The following is a 21,107-nucleotide window of genomic DNA, read 5'->3' on the forward strand; positions in this document are numbered from 1 at the left end:
CAGAGACTCCAGTCACCCAAGTTATAGACTGTTTTCTCTGCTACCGCACGGCAAGTGGTACCAGAGCGCCAAGTATAGGACCAAAAGGCTCAACAGCTTCTACCCCCAAGCCATTAGACTGCAGAACAATTAATAAAATCGCCGCAGGACAATTTACATTGACACCCCCCCTCCCTTTTGTACACCGCTGCTACATGCTGTTTATTATCTATGCATAGTCACTTCACACCCACCTACATGTACCAATTACCTCAACTAGCCTGTACCCCCACACACTGACTTGGTAACAGTGCCCCCTGTACATAGCCTCGTTATTCTTATTGTGTTACTTTTTTATTTTATTTTTTATTTTAGTCTACTTGGTAAATATTTTCTTAACCAACAATGCAGTTCAAGGAGAGTTAAGGGCTTGTACGTAAGCATTTCAAGGTAAGGTCTACACTTGTATTCGGGCGCATGTGACAAATAAAGTTTGATTTTATTTAGTTGACAGGTGAATTCATCCTTACTCGATTCTTCTCCTTGTGTCCTTCTTAAAACCCATTGGAGAAGAAGGTCAGAGGAAAGGAGATGTGAATAATCAAGGAAAGACAAAGTGAGTAAGCCCTAGTCGCCATCGTGTGGTGATTTCACCCTGAGACCTACACTACTGTTATCCTAGCCCCACCCACCCTGAGACCTACACTACTGTTATCCTAGCCCCACCCACCCTGAGACCTACACTACTGTTATCCTAGCCCCACCCACCCTGAGACCTACACTACTGTTATCCTAGCCCCACCCACCCTGAAACCTACACTACTGTTATCCTAGCCCCACCAAGATCATGGTATTGGTAGGATAATGGTTGTTGCTTTGTGGGTATGAAGTGCTGTTGTGAACAGAGGCTGCATCACAGGTCAGTCAGACAGGGATTGTTACACCCACACCAATGATCAAGGACATCAGCTGTTACACCCACACCAATGACATCAGCTGTTACACCCACACCAATGACATCAGCTGTTACACCCACACCAATGACCAAGGACATCAGCTGTTACACCCACACAAATGACCAAGGACATCAGCTGCAAATCTGTGCAATATCAGACTAAATTAGAGTAACAACCAAATAAAACAGACAAACAGGGAATGTTCAATTACCCAAAAATACACTATACTTCATTCAAAGAATCAATACTTTATTTCATATCATAAAGAACACCTGTGGAAATGGGTAGTAGGTTTACACATCCATCTGACTCCAAAACAAGACATAGTTGAATAGTGTCTAATCCAAATAATCAGCACAATGTCAGGTGTTAGTGCAGGGTTGGAAAAGAAACCTACACACCCAGGAGCTAGATCTCTAGCAGCAAGGTTGGCCATGCATTTTCTAGGTCTATGCATCGTTGCTTTAACAGTATTGGTGTAGTCATACAACTTATTCTAACAGTAAACCAATAGCATATTCAGAGCATTTAGAAAGTATTCAGACCCCTTGACTTTTTACACATTTTGTTACATTACAGCCTTATTCTAAAATGTATTAAATAATATTGTGTTCCTCATTAATCTACACACAATACCCCATAATGACAAAGCAAAAAACAGACATACCTTATTTACATAAGTATTCAGACCCTTTGCTATGAGACTCGAAATTGAGCTCAGGTGCATCTTGTTTCCATTGATCATCCTTGAGATGTTTCTACAACTTGATTGAGGTCCACCTGCGGTAAATTCAATTGATTGGACATGATTTGGGCACACACCTGTCTATATAAGGTCCCACAGTTGACAGTGCATGTCAGAACAAAAACCAAGCCATGCGGTTGAAGGAATTGTCCGTAGAGCTCTGAGACAGGATTGTGTCGAGGCACAGATCTGGGGAAGGGTACCAAAAAATGTCTGCAGTATTGAAGGTCCCCAAGAACACAGTGGCCTCCTTCATTCTTAAATGGAAGATGTTTGGAACCACCAAGACTCTTCAAACAGAGCAATCAGGGGAGAAGCACCTTGTTCAAGGATGTGACCAAGAACCCTCTGGTCACTCTGACAGAGCTCCAGAGTTCCTCTGTGGAGATGGGAGAACCTTCCAGAAGTACAACCATCTATACAGCACTCCAACAATCAGGCCTTTATGATAGAGTGGCCAGATGGAAGTCACTCCTCAGTAAAAGGCACATGACAGCCCACTTGGAGTTTGCCAAAAGGCACCTAAAGAACTCTGACGATGATAAACAAGATTCTCTGGTCTGATGAAACCAAGATTGAACTCTTTGGCCTGAATGCCAAACATCACGTCTGGAGGAAACCAGGCACCATCCCTACGGTGAAGCATGGTGGCAGCAGCATCATGCTGTGGGGATGTTTTCAGTGGCAAGGACTGGCATACTAGTCAGGATCGAGGGAAAGATGAACGGAGCAAAGTACAAAGATGTTTCTACTGATGAAGCTCATATCCATATCACACTGAAATCAATAGAACAGGGGACAAACAGTTAGGGTTCTACATTGGGACATTAATTCATTGATATCATGAAACAACTACTTCAAGTATGTATTTTCTGATGTTTGATCAGAGATCTTTTATCAGAGTAGCTCTTGTCACATTGACCACAACTATGAGGTTTCTCTCCTGTATGTGTCCTCTGGTGTACAATAAGACGGCTAGATGTAACAAAACTCTTCCCACATTGATCACAGCTATGAGGTTTCTCTCCGGTGTGTGTTCTCTGGTGTACAATAAGACTGCTAGATTTAGTAAAACTCTTCCCACATTGATCACAGCTATAAGGTTTCTCTCCTGTGTGTGTTCTCTGGTGTGATACCAGGTTGCTTGACTGATTAAAACTCTTCCCACATTGATCACAGCTATAAGATTTCTCTCCTGTGTGTTTCCTCTGGTGTGATAACAGGCTGCCTAAGTGAGTAAAACTCTTCCCACATTGAGTACAGCTATATGGTTTCTTTCCTGTGTGTGTTCTCTGGTGTACAATCAGATGGCTAGATGTAGTAAAACTCTTCCCACATTGATCACAGCTATAAGGTTTCTCTCCTGTGTGTGTTCTCTTGTGTGATACCAGGGTGCTTGACTGAGTAAAACTCTTCCCACATTGATTACAGCTATAAGATTTCTCTCCTGTGTGTTTTCTCTGGTGTGATAACAGGTTGCATGACTGAGTAAAACTCTTCCCACATTGAGTACAGCTATAAGGTTTCTCTCCTGTATGTGTTCTCTGATGTATCGTCAGATAGGTAGATATAGTAAAACTCTTCCCACATTGATCACAGCTATAAGGTTTCTCTCCAGTGTGAATTCTCATGTGTACCTTTAGTGATTTTAATCTTAAGTAACTCTTCCCACAATCAAAACAGTTGTGAGATTTCTTTCCTGTGTGTACTCGCTGGTGTATTTTAAGATCTGATGAAGATTTGCAACATTTCCCACAGTCAGAGCAGCAAATAGATTTCTTCCCTGTGGGTCTCTGCTGGTGTTTCTTGAGGTGTTCTGATGTGGAGAGACTCTGCTCTCCCTCGTCAGCATCATGATGTTGTTGAGGCTCCCCAGAGGACCCAGGATAGTCACATCTCTCTCCTGTGTGAACGACAAAGTCAGACAGATGGTTAAAGTCCCACAACGCAGAAATCCACTGTTAATTTGAGGTAAAAGGTGATGCCCAGAGCGTACCCATGAAGTTGTTCAACAATTGACGTCTGTTAAATTATTTGACAATTGTCTTAACAGTCAAGTGAGCAACAATAGTCATATTTCGTCTTGTTTTCACATTAGTAGTAACATCGATAACTACTGGGAAATCCTAACAGTAACACACACCTACTGTAGGGCCCATAACTTCACCTAACAACAACATAGACCTACTGTAGGGACCCATAGCGTCACCTAACAACAAAATCGACCTACTGTAGGACCCATAACTTCACCTAACAACAACATAGACCTACTGTAGGACCCATAACTCCACCTAACAACAACATAGACCTAGGACTATAAATAATTTAAGAGTTCAGGTGAAACATGGAAACTAAAATGTCTTTGTCATGACATTTCATAACCTGATCACCAGATAATTTGTCAATAATTCCACTAGCCCACTCTTTAATGTGTTGTCATTCTAAATGTCCTGAATAAAGGAAAATAGCTGTGTGTTGTACAATAGCCTATCCATCAAGGAACAGTTCTCTACACTAGAGGTCGACCGATTATGATTTTTCAACGCCGATACCAATTATTGGAGGACCAAAAAAAGCCGATACCGATTAAATCGGACGATTTTTATATATACAGTGGGGAGAACAAGTATTTGATACACTGCCAATTTTGCAGGTTTTCCTACTTAGAAAGCATGTAGAGGTCTGTCATTTTTATCATAGGTACACTTCAACTGTGAGAGACGGAATCTAAAACAAAAATCCAGAAAATCACATTGTATGATTTTTTAGTAATTCATTTGCATTTTATTGCATGACATAAGTATTTGATACATCAGAAAAGCAGAACTTAATATTTGGTACAGAAACCTTTGTTTGCAATTACAAAGATCATACGTTTCCTGTAGTTCTTGACCAGGTTTGCACACACTGCAGCAGGGATTTTGGCCCACTCCTCCATACAGACCTTCTCCAGATCCTTCAGGTTTCGGGGCTGTCGCTGGGCAATACGGACTTTCAGCTCCCTCCAAAGATTTTCTATTGGGTTCAGGTCTGGAGACTGGCTAGGCCACTCCAGGACCTTGAGATGCTTCTTACAGAGCCACTCCTTAGTTGCCCTGGCTGTGTGTTTCGGGTCATTGTCATGCTGGAAGACCCAGCCACGACCCATCTTCAATGCTCTTACTGAGGGAAGGAGGTTGTTGGCCAAGATCTCGCGATACATGGCCCCATCCATCCTCCCCTCAATACGGTGCAGTCGTCCTGTCCCCTTTGCAGAAAAGCATCCCCAAAAATGATGTTTCCACCTCCATGCTTCACGGTTGGGATGAAGTTCTTGGGGTTGTACTCATCCTTCTTCTTCCTCCAAACATGGCGAGTGGAGTTTAGACCAAAAATCTCTATTTTTGTCTCATCAGACCACATGACCTTCTCCCATTCCTTCTCTGGATCATCCAGATGGTCATTGGCAAACTTCAGAGGGGCCTGGACATGCGCTGGCTTGAGCAGTGGGACCTTGCGTGCGCTGCAGGATTTTAATCCATGACGGCGTAGTGTGTTACTAATGGTTTTCTTTGAGACTGTGGTCCCAGCTCTCTTCAGGTCATTGACCAGGTCCTGCCGTGTAGTTCTGGGCTGATCCCTCACCTTCCTCATGTTCATTGATGCCCCACGAGGTGAGATCTTGCATGGAGCCCCAGACCGAGGGTGATTGACTGTCATCTTGAACTTCTTCCACTTTCTAATAATTGCGCCAACAGTTGTTGCCTTCTCACCAAGCTGCTTGCCTATTGTCCTGTAGCCCATCCCAGCCTTGTGCAGGTCTACAATTATATCCCTGATGTCCTTACACAGCTCTCTGGTCTTGGCCATTGTGGAGAGGTTGGAGTCTGTTTGATTGAGTGTGTGGACAGGTGTCTTTTATACAGGTAACGAGTTCAAACAGGTGCAGTTAATACAGGTAATGAGTGGAGAACAGGAGGGCTTCTTAAAGAAAAACTAACAGGTCTGTGAGAGCTGGAATTCATACTGGTTGGTAGGTGATCAAATACTTATGTCATGCAATTAAATGCAAATGAATTACTTAAAAATCATACAATGGGATTTTCTGGATTTTTGTTTTCTGTAAAAATTACAGACCTCTACATGCTTTGTAAGTAGGAAAACCTGCAAAATCGGCAGTGTATCAAATACTTGTTCTCCCCACTGTATATATTGTAATAATGACAATTACAACAATACTGAATTAACACTTTTAATTTAACTTAATATAATACATCACTAAAATCATTTTGGTCTCAAATAAATAATGAAACATGTTCAATTTGGTTTAAATAATGCAAAAACAAAGTGTTGGAGAAAGTGCAATATGTGCCATGTAAAAAAGCTACCGTTTAAGTTCCTTGCTCAGAACATGAGAACATATGAAAGCTGGTGGTTCCTTTTAACACGAGTCTTCAATATTCCCAGGTAAGAAGTTTTAGGTTATCGCTATTATAGGAATTATTGGACAATTTCTCTCTATACCATTTGTATACCTTTGACTATTGGATGTTCTAATATGTACTTGAGTATTGCCAGCCTAATCTCGGGAGTTGATAGACTTGAAGTCATAAACAGCGCAATGCTTGAAGCATTGAAGCATTAATCCAAGATGGCGTAGCAGTCGGACGTGTGTTTGTCTTGTCCCGTGTAAATAGTCCTCGTATTTTTCGTATACATTTCGTATATATTTTAATTTCACTTTCCATCCAGGAACTGAATATACATTCCTACATTCCGCCTCACCCAATGTGGTACGGACCTGCTATTTTTTATACTTTAGAACCGTAACCCCAATCAGAAGCTAGCCAGATAACTAGCTACTAGCTAGTAGTCAGTTAGCCACTGCTGCGGTCTTCACCCTTAACTCGGACACAGCCAGCTTCAGCTCGGGCCAATACCTGCCAGTCTGCAAGCGCGATATCAACCCAGAGCATATAGGACTGCTTTTTCTCTACCACATCACCGGATTCCTGATGCAAGCTCTGGACAATTACACCGTATCATCACAGCTAGCTAGCAGCAACCGAGTGGCTACTACTGGCTAACACCTCTGTCCCGAAGCAAGCACCAGTTAGCCTTGAGCTAGCCTCGAGCTAGGCCCATCTGCCGGCTAGCCGAAGAGGTCTACCAGCGAATTCTTGGGCTACAATACCTCTTTTGCCAATTGGACTGGACCTTTTTTTGCCGACACAGAGCCCTGCCAATCCATCACAACTGGTCTAAATCAGCTACAAGCTAATTTAGCCATTTTTTGCCGCTGCTAGCAGCTTTTACCTTCTGCACAGACACCAGCCCTGTTATTAGCCTGGATATTACTCACCAATTTACCAGCATCGGACTGTCTCTCGACAACAACGCCGGATTCCTGCCGTAATCCCTGAGCCACTACTTCTGATCCTCACAGCTAGCTTGCAGCTAGCGCAGCTAGCGCCACTGCCACGAAGCTAGCACCAGTTAGCAAACACAATTCTACAATTCACAACCTCTCTTTCGCCATCGCCATCCGGCTTGGATTCTCTGTCGACACGACCACGTCTGAGCAGACCCCCTCCGTCTGAGCAGACCACCCCCCGGGCTACTAACTTTAAACGCCGCGTGCTAGCTTAGTGGAGGCCTCCCTGCTCCATCTACGGCTGCCCCCTGGACACTATGATCACTTGGCTACATAGCTGATGCCTGCTTGACTGTCCATTAATTCACGGTACTCCATTCTGTTTATTTGTGTTTTATCTGTCGGCTCTGTGCTTTAACTCAGGATCTGTGTGTAGTTAATCCGACCCTCTCTGCCTAGTCGTCGCCATTTTTACCTGTTGTTGCTGTGTTAGACTAGCACCCTGTTATTGCTGCTGTTATCTTACCTGTTGTTTTAGCTAGCTCTCCCAATCAAGACCTGCAATCACTTTATGCCTTATTGTATGTCTCTCTCAAATATCAATATGCCTTGCATACTGTTGTTCAGGCTAGTTATCATTATCATTGTTTTGGTTTGCAATGGACCCCGTAGTTCCACTCTCCGTACCTCTGATACCTCCTTTGTCCCACCCCCCACACATGCGGTGACCTCACCCATTGAGACCAGCATGTCCAGAGATGCAACCTCTCTTATCATCACCCAGTGCCTGGGCTTGCCTCCGCTGTACCCGTGCCCCACCATACCCCTGTCTGCACATTATGCCCAGAATCTATTCTACCACGCCCATAAATCTGCTCCTTTTATTCTTTGTCCCCAACGCTCTAGGCGACCAGTTTTGATAGCCTTTAGCCGCACCCTCATCCTACTACTCCTCTGTTCCTCGGGTGATGTGGAGGTAAACCCAGGCCCTGCATGTCCCCAGTCACCCTCATTTGTTGACTTCTGTGATCGAAAAAGCCTTGGCCTCATGCATGTCAACATCAGAAGCCTCCTCCCTAAGTTTGCCTTACTCACCGCTTTAGCACACTCTGCCAACCCTGATGTCCTTGCCGTGTCCGAATCCTGGCTTAGGAAGGCCACCAAAAATTCTGGGATTTCCATACCCAACTATAACACTTTCCGTCAAGATAGAACTGCCAAAGGGGGAGGAGTTGCAATCTACTGCAGAGATAGCCTGCAAAGTTCTGTCATACTTTCCAGGTCTATGCCCAAACAGTTCGAACTTCTAATTTTAAAAATTAATCTCTCCAGAAATAAGTCTCTCACTGTTGCCGCCTGCTACCGACCCCCCTCAGCTCCCAGCTGTGCCCTGGACACCATCTGTGAATTGATCGCTCCCCATCTAGCTTCAGAGTTTGTTCTGTTAGGTGACCTAAACTGGGATATGCTTAACACCCCGGCAGTCCTACAATCCAAGCTTGATGCCCTCAATCTCACACAAATCATCAAGGAACCCACCAGGTACAACCCTAAATCCGTAAACATGGGCACCCTAATAGACATTATCCTGACCAACCTGCCCTCCAAATACACCTCTGCTGTCTTCAATCAAGATCTCAGCGATCACTGCCTCATTGCCTGTATCCGCCACGGGTCCGCGGTCAAACGACCACCCCTCATCACTGTCAAACGCTCCCTAAAACACTTCTGCGAGCAGGCCTTTCTAATCGACCTGGCCCGGGTACCCTGGAAGGATATTGACCTCATCCCGTCAGTTGAGGATGCCTGGTCATTCTTTAAAAGTTACTTCCTCACCATATTAGACAAGCATGCTCCGTTCAAAAAATGCAGAACCAAGAACAGATATAGCCCTTGGTTCACTCCAGACCTGACTGCCCTCGACCAGCACAAAAACATCCTGTGGCGAACTGCAATAGCATCGAAGAGCCCCCGCGATATGCAACTGTTCAGGGAAGTCAGGAACCAATACACGCAGTCAGTCAGGAAAGCAAAGGCCAGCTTTTTCAAGCAGAAATTTGCATCCTGTAGCTCTAACTCCAAAAAGTTCTGGGATACTGTAAAGTCCATGGAAAACAAGAGCACCTCCTCCCAGCTGCCCACTGCACTGAGGCTAGGTAACACGGTCACCACTGATAAGTCCGTGATAATCGAAAATTTCAACAAACATTTCTCAATGGCTGGCCATGCCTTCCTCCTGGCGACTCCAACCTTGGCCAACAGCCCCGCCCCCCCCGCTGCTACTCGCCCAAGCCTCCCCAGCTTCTCCTTTACCCATATCCAGATAGCAGATGTTCTGAAAGAGCTGGAAAACCTGGACCCATACAAATCAGCTGGGCTTGACAATCTGGACCCCCTATTTCTGAAACTGTCCGCCGCCATTGTCGCACCCCCTATTACCAGCCTGTTCAACCTCTCCTTCGTATCATCTGAGATCCCCAAGGATTGGAAAGCTGCCGCGGTCATCCCCCTCTTCAAAGGGGGAGACACCCTGGACCCAAACTGTTACAGACCTATATCCATCCTGCTCTGCCTATCTAAGGTCTTCGAAAGCCAAGTCAACAAACAGATCACTGACCATCTCGAATCCCACCGTACCTTCTCCGCTGTGCAATCCGGTTTCCGAGCCGGTCACGGGTGCACCTCAGCCACGCTCAAGGTACTAAACGATATCATAACCGCCATCGATAAAAGACATTACTGTGCAGCCGTCTTCATCGACCTGGCCAAGGCTTTCGACTCTGTCAATCACCATATTCTTATCGGCAGACTCAGTAGCCTCGGTTTTTCTAATGACTGCCTTGCCTGGTTCACCAACTACTTTGCAGACAGAGTTCAGTGTGTCAAATCGGAGGGCATGTTGTCCGGTCCTCTGGCAGTCTCTATGGGGGTACCACAGGGTTCAATTCTCGGGCCGACTCTTTTCTCTGTATACATCAATGATGTTGCTCTTGCTGCGGGCGATTCCCTGATCCACCTCTACGCAGACGACACCATTCTATATACTTCCGGCCCTTCCTTGGACACTGTGCTATCTAACCTCCAAACGAGCTTCAATGCCATACAACACTCCTTCCGTGGCCTCCAACTGCTCTTAAACGCTAGTAAAACCAAATGCATGCTTTTCAACCGTTCGCTGCCTGCACCCGCACGCCCGACTAGCATCACCACCCTGGACGGTTCCGACCTAGAATATGTGGACATAAGTACCTAGGTGTCTGGCTAGACTGCAAACTCTCCTTCCAGACTCATATCAAACATCTCCAATCCAAAATCAAATCAAGAATCGGCTTTCTATTCCGCAACAAAGCCTCCTTCACTCACGCCGCCAAACTTACCCTAGTAAAACTGACTATCCTACCGATCCTCGACTTCGGCGATGTCATCTACAAAATAGCTTCCAATACTCTACTCAGCAAACTGGATGCAGTTTATCACAGTGCCATTCGTTTTGTTACTAAAGCACCTTATACGACCCACCACTGCGACCTGTATGCCCTAGTCGGCTGGCCCTCGCTACATGTTCGTCGTCAGACCCACTGGCTCCAGGTCATCTACAAGGCTATGCTAGGTAAAGTGCCGCCTTATCTCAGTTCACTGGTCACGATGGCTACACCCACCCGCAGCACGCGCTCCAGCAGGTGTATCTCACTGATCATCCCTAAAGCCAAAACCTCATTTGGACGCCTTTCCTTCCAGTTCTCTGCTGCCTGCGACTGGAACGAATTGCAAAAATCTCTGAAGTTGGAGACTTTTATCTCCCTCAACAACTTTAAAAATCTGCTATCCGAGCAGCGATCTGTAAACTACCCACCCAATTTACCTACCTCACCCCCCATACTGCTTTTATTTATTTACTTTTCTGCTCTTTTGCACACCAGTATCTCTTCTTGCACATGATCATCTGATGATTTATCACTCCAGTGTTAATCTGCTAAATTGTAATTATTCGATTTATTGCCTACCTCATGCCTTTTGCACACATTGTATATAGATTCTCTTTTTTTCTACCATGTTATTGACTTGTTTATTGTTTACTCCATGTGTAACTCTGTGTTGTCTGTTCACACTGCTATGCTTTATCTTGGCCAGGTCGCAGTTGCAAATGAGAACTTGTTCTCAACTAGCCTACCTGGTTAAATAAAGGTGAAATAAAAAAATAAAATAAAAAATTGCGAAGAGCTGCTGGCAAACGCAGTAAAATGCTGTTTGAATGAATGCTTACGAGCCTGCTGCTGCCTACCATCGCTCAGTCAGACTGCTCTATCAAATCATAGACTTAATTATAATATAAAACACAGAAATACGAGCCTTAGGTCATTAATATGGTCAAATTCGGAAACTATCATTTCGAAAACAAAATGTTTATTCTTTCAGTGAAATACGGAACCGTTCCGTATTTTATCTAACGGGTGGCATCCATAAGTCTAAATATTGCTGTTACATTGCACAACCTTCAATGTTATGTCATAATTACGTAAAATTCTTGCAAATTAGTTTGCAACAAGCCAGGCGGCCCAAACTGTTGCATATACCCTGACTCTGCGTGCAATGAACGCAAGAGAAGTGACACAATTTCCCTAGTTTAATATTGCCTGCTAACATGAATTTCTTTTAACTAAATATGCAGGTTTAAAAACATATACTTCTGTGTATTGATTTTAAGAAAGGCATTGATGTTTATGGTTAGGTACATTCATGCAACGATTGTGCTTTTTTCGCAAATGCGCTTTTGTTAAATCATCCCCCGTTTGGCGAAGTTGGCTGTTTTTTTTGGAAGAAATGGTCTTCACACAGTTCGCAACGAGCCAGGCGGCCCAAACTGCTGCATATACCCCGATTCTGTTGCACAGAACGCAAGAGAAGTGACACAATTTCCCTAGTTAAAATAAATTCATGTTAGCAGGCAATATTAACTAAATATGCAGGTTTAAAAATATATACTTGTGTATTGCTTTTAAGAAAGGCATTGATGTTTATGGTTAGGTACACATTGGTGCAACGACTGTGCTTGTTTTGCAAATGCGCTTGTTAAATCACCCGCGTGGCGAAGTAGGTTGTGATTCAATGATAAATTAACAGGCACCGCATCGATTATATGCAACGCAGGACAAGCTATATAAAATAGTAATATCATCAACCATGTGTAGTTAACTAGTGATTATGTTAAGATTGATAGTTTTTTTATAAGATACGTTTAATGCTAGCTAGTACCTTACCTTGGCTCCTTGCTGCACTCGCATAACAGGTAGTCAGCCTGCCACGCAGTCTCCTCGTGGAGTGCAATGTAATCGGCCATGAACAGTGTCCAAAAATGCCGATTACCGATTGTTATGAAAACTTGAAATCGTCCCTAATTAATCAGCCATTCTGATTAATCGGTCGACCTCTACTCTACACATGAGGTAAGTATCTCTGTGTTGAAAGACTAACGAGACCCTACTGTAAATCAAGCAGACAATAACACATTATAAACATAAATTTGTTAGGGATTTTGGATCCAACATGGAGCACAGCATAACTGTCTTTACCAGAGTAATGAATGAAGAAGCACTTTGGTTGTTGTTTCATGTCGTGATGTTTGTCATGTGCTTGTCATTCAGAAATTGATTTCCGGGATCAGCTGGTGATAGTTGAACATGTGACTAACTAAACAGCTACTGTATTAAGTATCATGTGTAATTATTGACGAACAGCATCAATGACAGTATCCATTTGGGTATTGTGAATCAACTTAATTAAGGTGACTCTCGGATTTAGCAAACTCTGAAACTATTTAGTATTTCTGTGCCCGTGAAAACTGTTTTCCCAGCGTAACATAAGGATACACTAAATGTTACGTAGTTAGAAAGCATTTCAGAGATCTGAATACAAAAAACTCTCAGACAGAAAGATCCAGTATTTAAGTTCATCATATGACAAGCTTAACGTTATGACTATAACTACTGTTCCCTGAAGGAGGGAAACGAGGTACAACATACAATTAAATCCACGCCTCGCTGGAAGCCCTGCCTTCCACAGGTGATGAGCGTGATACTCGGATTTAGTCCTTAAATTCAATACAGCACTTCACCGACCCAGGAAGTGGCGGGGCCAAACAGGTGTTGTAACTCGTTCATAATTGGTTCGAAGATCAGTAGAAATGGTAAGATAAATTGGCACTCCAAATGGAAATGGAAAAAGTTTGCCGATTTTACCGGAAACTTCAGGAGCATAACATCAGAATTTTTGAAGGCCAGCAGCAGATCGGGAATTGGTTATTTTCTTCTGGTTAAATTGATCTCTGGCTTCCTCAAGTCATTTGTGTGTTAATTATTTAATCAAACGCATGCTTGAAGCATCAGCTCAGTTCAAGTTCTGTACATACAGTTGATTTTATTAAACACATAGGGTGTGTCTATATGAAAAAATACACGTCATAACATTTCAACCAATCAATTGGTAGAAAGAAAATACTATATATTTTTTCATATCTGGGACACCCCTAGAACATACAACATTCCCTTTTTCCACATTTTGTTACGTTACAGCCTTATTCTAAAATGGATTACATTTAAAAAAAATGATCAATCTACAGACAATACCCCATAATGACATCACAATACCCCATAAAAGTGAGAAAAAAGTTTAGAAATGTTTGCATACAAGTGGTTGTATCTATCTACCCCAATTATCATTTCGGTGTTCCTCAAGTTTCCGTTTTAGGACCACTATTGTTTTCACTATATATTTTACCTCTTGGGATGTCATTCGAAAACATAATGTTAACTTTCACTGCTATGCGGATGACACACAGCTGTACATTTCAATGAAAGATGGTGAAGCCCCAAAATTGCACTCGCTAGAAGCCTGTGTTTCAGACATAAGGAAGTGGATGGCTGAAAACGTTCTACTTTTAAACTCGGACAAAACAGAGATGCTTGTTCTAGGTCCCAAGAAACAAAGAGATCTTCTGTTGAATCTGACAATTAATATTGATGGTGGTAAAGTCGTCTCAAATAAAACTGTGAAGGACCTCAGCGTTACTCTGGACCCTGATCTCTCTGACTGTTTCAAGGACAGCTTTTTTCCATCTACGTAACATTGCAAAAATCAGAAACTCTCTTTCCAAAAACGATGCAGAAAAATTATTCCATGCTTTTGTTACTTCTAGGTTAGACTACTGCAATGCTCTACTTTCCGGCTACCCGGATAAAGCACAAAATAAACTTCAGTTAGTGCTAAATACGGCTGCTAGAATCCTGACTAGAACCAAAGAATTTGATCATATTACTCCAGTGCTAGCCTCACTACACTGGCTTCCTGTTAAGGCAAGGGCTGATTTCAAGGTTTTACTGCTAACCTACAAAGCATTACATGGGCTTGCTCCTGCCTATCTTTGCGATTTGGTCCTGCCGTACATACCCAAACGTACGCTACGGTCACAAGACGCAGGCCTCCTAATTGTCCCTAGAATTTCTAAGCAAACAGCTGGAGGCAGGGCTTTCTCCTATAGATCTCCATTTTTATGGAATGGTCTGCCTACCAATGTGAGAGACGCAGACTCGGTCTCAACTTTTAAGTCTTTACTGAAGACTCATCTCTTCAGTGGGTCATATGATTGAGTGTAGTCTGGCCCAGGAGTGTGAAGGTGAACGGAAAGGCTCTGGAGCAACGAACTGCCCTTGCTGTCTCTGCCTGGCCGGTTCCCCTCTCTCCACTGGGATTCTCTGCCTCTAACCCTATTACAGGGGCTGAGTCACTGGCTTACTGGTGCTCTTTCATGCCGTCCCTAGGAGGGGTGCGTCACTTGAGTGGGTTGAGTCACTGACGTGATCTTCCTGTCTGGGTTGGCGCCCCCCCCTTGGGTTGTGCTGTGGCGGAGATCTTTGTGGGCTATACTTGGCCTTGTCTCAGGATGGTAAGTTTGTGGTTGAAGACATCCCTCTAGTGGTGTGGGGGCTGTGCTTTGGCAAAGTGGGTGGGGTTATATCCTTCCTGTTTGGCCCTGTCCGGGGGTATCATCGGATGGGGCCACAGTGTCTCCTGACCCCTCCTGTCTCAGCCACCAGTATTTATGCTGCAGTAGTTTGTGTGTCAGGGGGCTAGGGTCAGTTTGTTATATCTGGAGTACTTCTCCTGTCTTATCCGGTGTCCTGTGTGAATTTAAGTATGCTCTCTCTAATTCTCTCTCTCGGAGGACCTGAGCCCTAGGACCATGCCTCAGGACTACCTGGCATGAGGACTCCTTGCTGTCCCCAGTCCAACTGGCCGTGCTGCTGCTTCAGTTTCAACTGTTCTGCCTGCGGCTGTGGAACCCTGACCTGTTCACCGGACGTGCTACCTGTCCCAGACCTGCTGTTTTCAACTCTCTAGAGACCGCAGCAGCGGTAGAGATACTCTTAATGATCGGCTATGAAAAGCCAACTGACATTTACTCCTGAGGTGCTGACTTGCTGCACCCTCGACAACTACTGTGATTATTATTATTTGACCATGCTGGTCATTTATGAACATTTGAACATCTTGGCCATGTTCTGTTATAATCTCCACCCGGCACAGCCAGAAGAGGACTGACCATAGCCTCATAGCCTGGTTCCTTCCTAGGTTTTGGCCTTTCTAGGGAGTTTTTCCTAGCCACCGTGCTTCTACACCTGCATTGCCTGCTGTTTGGGGTTTTAGGCTGGGTTTCTGTTCAGCACTTTGAGATACAGTGGGGCAAAAAAGTATTTAGTCAGCCACCAATTGCGCAAGTTCTCCCACTTAAAAAGATGAGAGAGGCCTGTAATTTTCATCATAGGTACACTTCAACTATGACAGAGAAAATTAGTAAAAAGAATCCAGAAAATCACATTATAGGATTTTTAATGAATTTATTTGCAAATTATGGTGGAAAATAAGTATTTGGTCAATAACAAAAGTTTCTCAATACTTTGTTATATACCCTTTGTTGGCAATGACAGAGGTCAAACGTTTTCTGTAACTCTTCACAAGGTTTTCACACACCGTTGCTGGTATTTTGTCCCATTCCTCCATGCAGATCTCCTCTAGAGCAGTGATGTTTTGGGGCTGTTGCTGGGCAACACGGACTTTCAACTCCCTCCAAAGATTTCCTATGGGGTTGAGATCTGGAGACTGGCTAGGCCACTCCAGGACCTTGAAATGCTTCTTACGAAGCCACTCCTTCGTTGCCCGGGCGGTGTGTTTGGGATCATTGTCATGCTGAAAGACCCAGCCACGTTTCATCTTCAATGCCCTTGCTGATGGAAGGAGGTTTTCACTCAAAATCTCACGATACATGGCCCCATTCATTCTGTCCTTTACACGGATCAGTCGTCCTGGTCCCTTTGCAGAAAAACAGCCCCAAAGCATGATGTTTCCACACCCATGCTTCACAGTAGGTATGGTGTTCTTTGGATGCAACTCAGCATTCTTTGTCCTCCAAACACGACAAGTTGAGTTTTTACCAAAAAGTTCTATTTTGGTTTCATCTGACCATATGACATTCTCCCAATCTTCTTCTGGATCATCCAAATGCTCTCTAGCAAACTTCAGACGGGCCTGGACATGTACTGGCTTAAGCAGGGGGACACGTCTGGCACTGCAGGATTTGAGTCCCTGGCGGCGTAGTGTGTTACTGATGGTAGGCTTTGTTACTTTGGTCCCAGCTCTCTGCAGGTCATTCACTAGGTCCCCCCGTGTGGTTCTGGGATTTTTGCTCACCGTTCTTGTGATCATTTTGACCCCACGGGGTGAGATCTTGCGTGGAGCCCCAGATCGAGGGAGATTATCAGTGGTCTTGTATGTCTTCCATTTCCTAATAATTGCTCCCACAGTTGATTTCTTCAAACCAAGCTGCTTACCTATTGCAGATTCAGTCTTCCCAGCCTGGTGCAGGTCTACAATTTTGTTTCTGGTGTCCTTTGACAGCTCTTTGGTCTTGGCCATAGTGGAGTTTGGAGTGTGACTGTTTGAGGTTGTGGACAGGTGTCTTTTATACTGATAACAAGTTCAAACAGGTGCCATTAATACAGGTAACGAGTGGAGGACAGAGGAGCCTCTTAAAGAAGAAGTTACAGGTCTGTGAGTGCCAGAAATCTTGCTTGTTTGTAGGTGACCAAATACTTACTTCCCACCATAATTTACAAATAAATTCATTAAAAATCCTACAATGTGATTTTCTGGATTTTTTGCCCTCATTTTGTCATCTGTCATGGTTGACGTGTACCTATGATGAAAATTACAGGCCTCTCTCATATTTTTAAGTGGGAGAACTTGCACATTGGTGGCTGACTAAATACTTTTTTGCCCCACTGTATCAGCTGATGTAAGAAGGGCTATATAAATCAATTTGATTTGCTACAGTAGGTTGTAACTCTCTAGGTCATGCCAATAGGTTACAGTAGGTTGTAACTCTCTAGGTTATGCCAGTAGGCTACAGTAGGTTGTATTCAAGTGGAAACAATTATCAACCCAATGTGGAAAGTGTTGAATTTGGTCAACAACAAAATTAATGGCTTATTTGCAACGTGAGGTTTACTTGAAGTTTCGTAATGATTAAGTTGTTATGTGGACACGTGACATACCGACAACTTTGATAAAAACACTATAGATGTTGTCTCCAGATCGCTATGCATATTCATGCTAGTAGCTTAGCATCTCTCTCCATTGAATACAGGCGGTTGACGTCAACAACCTTCATAGAATATAAACAATAGTTTACAATAATAAGATGTATCCACCAATTCAAAGAAAGGACAGGTGGGAGCTAGACAACCCGCAGTGCCGCTTTGTGGACAACGACTCCCCTTGTTAGGGCAGAGACATCTTGTCAGTATATCCATCATCTTTGGTGTAGCCAACCAAACTCTCGCATGGCACTATTGGGGGGCACGGTGTGTAGTAAAACATCACTACACGAAAATCACACCATGCCGTGCCCCCCAGTCTGCGGTCAGCAGATAGACCCTTCTCAAATATATATGTTAAGTCACTTTTTGAAAACGGAACGGAGAAAACAAGGGGTAGCTTGCTCTACGTCGTCTGATTCTAGACATATCAGTCATCATCCTAGGGCCCTTCATCGAAGAGGTATTGACGAGAGAACTCCGAATATCCAAAGTTAAAAACAAATTTAAAGCGGTACTTACTGGTGTTAATCACATATCCCATCTCCTCCTCTTCATCTTTCAATGTGACAGTAATCTCTCCTTCCTTCTTCACTCCAAAAACGGCATTCTCCTCTTTCTCTTCCTCCTCCTCCTCTTTCACTCTGACCGCGTCTTTCTCTTCATCTTTCACAGCATCAACCTCTACTTCTTGTTTTACTGTGACATCCTCCTCATCCTTCTCCTCTTTCACGACAATGTTCAGCCCCAGAGCTTCTTTCTCCGTCCAGCAGACCTCTTCTTTAACAGGAGGGGAGTAGTTTAGGGAGCTCATGTTCGGGGATGTTAGCTAGCTAGCTATCATTACGACTAGGCTAGTGCTAACTTAACCAGCCAGCTACTATAGCTGACTAATAAAAAACAACGTAAATATTAAACTAAATAGGTTCACAAGTAGATACGACAGAAGTGTGTCTAAAACACAGTAGGTAATATAGACCGAAAGCGTATAAATAGCTTGAATCTTTCGGCTATGTTGGCTAGCAAACTACCGAGGTGGTTGACTAGCTGTTTATGAAGAACCGTCCACTAGATTATACGTCACGCTAGCAGCATTGCCTGAAAGACGCACATCGCCGTCTGCTGACTGGAGTGGGAAACGCACAACGAACAAAAAATGTTTACTACAGCACATTTAAGACGGTTTCATTAAGTCAAACTAAATCTAAATAAGTAGCTAGCTGCTCCTACATGGTGTAACAATACATCATGTAGATGTATATAATGAACAGACTAGGTCCATACTGCTCCTACATGGTGTAGCAATACATCATGTAGATGTATATAGAGAACAGACTAGGTCTATACTGCTCCTACATGGTGTAACAATACATCATGTAGATGTATATAATGAACAGACTAGGTCCATACTGCTCCTACATGGTGTAGCAATACATCATGTAGATGTATATAGTGGACAGACTAGGTCTATACTGCTCCTACATGGTGTAACAATACATCATGTAGATGTATATAATGAACAGACTAGGTCTATACTGCTCCTACATGGTGTAACAATACATCATGTAGATGTATATAGTGAACAGACTAGGTCTATACTGCTCCTACATGGTGTAACAATACATCATGTAGATGTATATAATGAACAGACTAGGTCTATACTGCTCCTACATGGTGTAACAATACATCGTGTAGATGCATATAATGAACAGACTAGGTCTATACTGCTCCTACATGGTGTAACAATACATCATGTAGATGTATATAGTGAACAGACTAGGTCTATACTGCTCCTACATGGTGTAACAATACATCATGTAGATGTATATAATGAACAGACTAGGTCTATACTGCTCCTACATGGTGTAACAATACATCATGTAGATGCATATAATGAATCTTCTGATAACCAGGTGGCGAATCGCATCTCTGCATGTCTGGCAGACATATCAGTGTGGATGACGGATCACCACCTCAAGCTGAACCTTGGCAAGACGGAGCTGCTCTTCCTCCCGGGGAAGGACTGCCCGTTCCATGATCTCGCCATCACGGTTGACAACTCCATCGTGTCCTCCTCCCAGAGTGCTAAGAACCTTGGCGTGATCCTGGACAACACCCTGTCGTTCTCAACTAACATCAAGGCGGTGACCCGTTCCTGTAGGTTCATGCTCTACAACATTCGCAGAGTACGACCCTGCCTCACACAGGAAGCGGCGCAGGTCCTAATCCAGGCACTTGTCATCTCCCGTCTGGATTACTGCAACTCGCTGTTGGCTGGGCTCCCTGCCTGTGCCATTAAACCCCTACAACTCATCCAGAACGCCGCAGCCCGTCTGGTGTTCAACCTTCCCAAGTTCTCTCACGTCACCCCGCTCCTCCGCTCTCTCCACTGGCTTCCAGTTGAAGCTCGCATCCGCTACAAGACCATGGTGCTTGCCTACGGAGCTGTGAGGGGAACGGCACCTCCGTACCTTCAGGCTCTGATCAGGCCCTACACCCAAACAAGGGCACTGCGTTCATCCACCTCTGGCCTGCTCGCCTCCCTACCTCTGAGGAAGTACAGTTCCCGCTCAGCCCAGTCAAAACTGTTCGCTGCTCTGGCACCCCAATGGTGGAACAAACTCCCTCACGACGCCAGGTCAGTGGAGTCAATCACCACCTTCCGGAGACACCTGAAACCCCACCTCTTTAAGGAATACCTAGGATAGGATAAAGAAATCCTTCTAACCCCCCCCCCCTTAAAAGAGTTAGATGCACTATTGTAAAGTGGTTGTTCCACTGGATATCATAAGGTGAATGCACAAATTTGTAAGTCGCTCTGGATAAGAGCGTCTGCTAAATGACTTAAATGTAAATGTAACAGACTAGGTCTATACTGCTCCTACATGGTGTAACAATACATCATGTAGATGTATATAGTGAACAGACTAGGTCTATACTGCTCCTACATGGTGTAACAATACATCATGTAGATGCATATAATGAACAGACTAGGTCTATACTGCTCCTACATGGTGTAACAATACATCATGTAGATAGATGTACACTACCATTCAAAAGTTTGGGGTCAATTAGAAATGTCCTTGTTTTTGAAAGAAAATCGATTTTTTTCATTTATTTACCTGTTTTTGCTTTCTCGTAATGGGGTATTGTGATGTCAATATGGGGCATTGTGATGTCATTATGGGGCAATGTGATGTCTTATGGGATATTGTGATGTCATTATTGGGTATTGTGTGTAGATTGATGAGGGAAAAAATTATTTTATCCATTTTAGAATAAGGCTGTAACGTAACAAAATGTGGAAAAGGTGAAGGGGTCTGAATAATTTCCGAATGCATTGTATATATAGGGGCAGTACTTAGTGACATCACTTCATGAAACAGGAGGTACCAATATATAACATAGGTTCAATATCAACAATATCA

General features: G+C 43.8%; 1 protein-coding gene across 1 annotated transcript; it reads right to left on the reverse strand.

Annotated features, from left to right (window-relative positions):
* Window positions 1-1,163: 1,163 nt before the first annotated feature.
* Window positions 1,164-18,727, reverse strand: LOC139542028 (zinc finger protein 180-like). The gene is made up of 2 exons (XM_071347002.1): window positions 18,202-18,727; window positions 1,164-3,583 (listed from the first exon to the last, which is right to left on the reverse strand). Exons 1-2 carry the CDS (start codon window positions 18,491-18,493, stop codon window positions 2,538-2,540), a joined length of 1,338 nt encoding a protein of 445 aa, XP_071203103.1. The 5' UTR covers window positions 18,494-18,727; the 3' UTR covers window positions 1,164-2,537.
* Between the last annotated feature and the right edge of the window lie 2,380 nt (window positions 18,728-21,107).

Source organism: Salvelinus alpinus, chromosome 17 (genome assembly GCF_045679555.1).
Source record: "Salvelinus alpinus chromosome 17, SLU_Salpinus.1, whole genome shotgun sequence".
Classification (NCBI taxonomy): domain Eukaryota; kingdom Metazoa; phylum Chordata; class Actinopteri; order Salmoniformes; family Salmonidae; genus Salvelinus; species Salvelinus alpinus.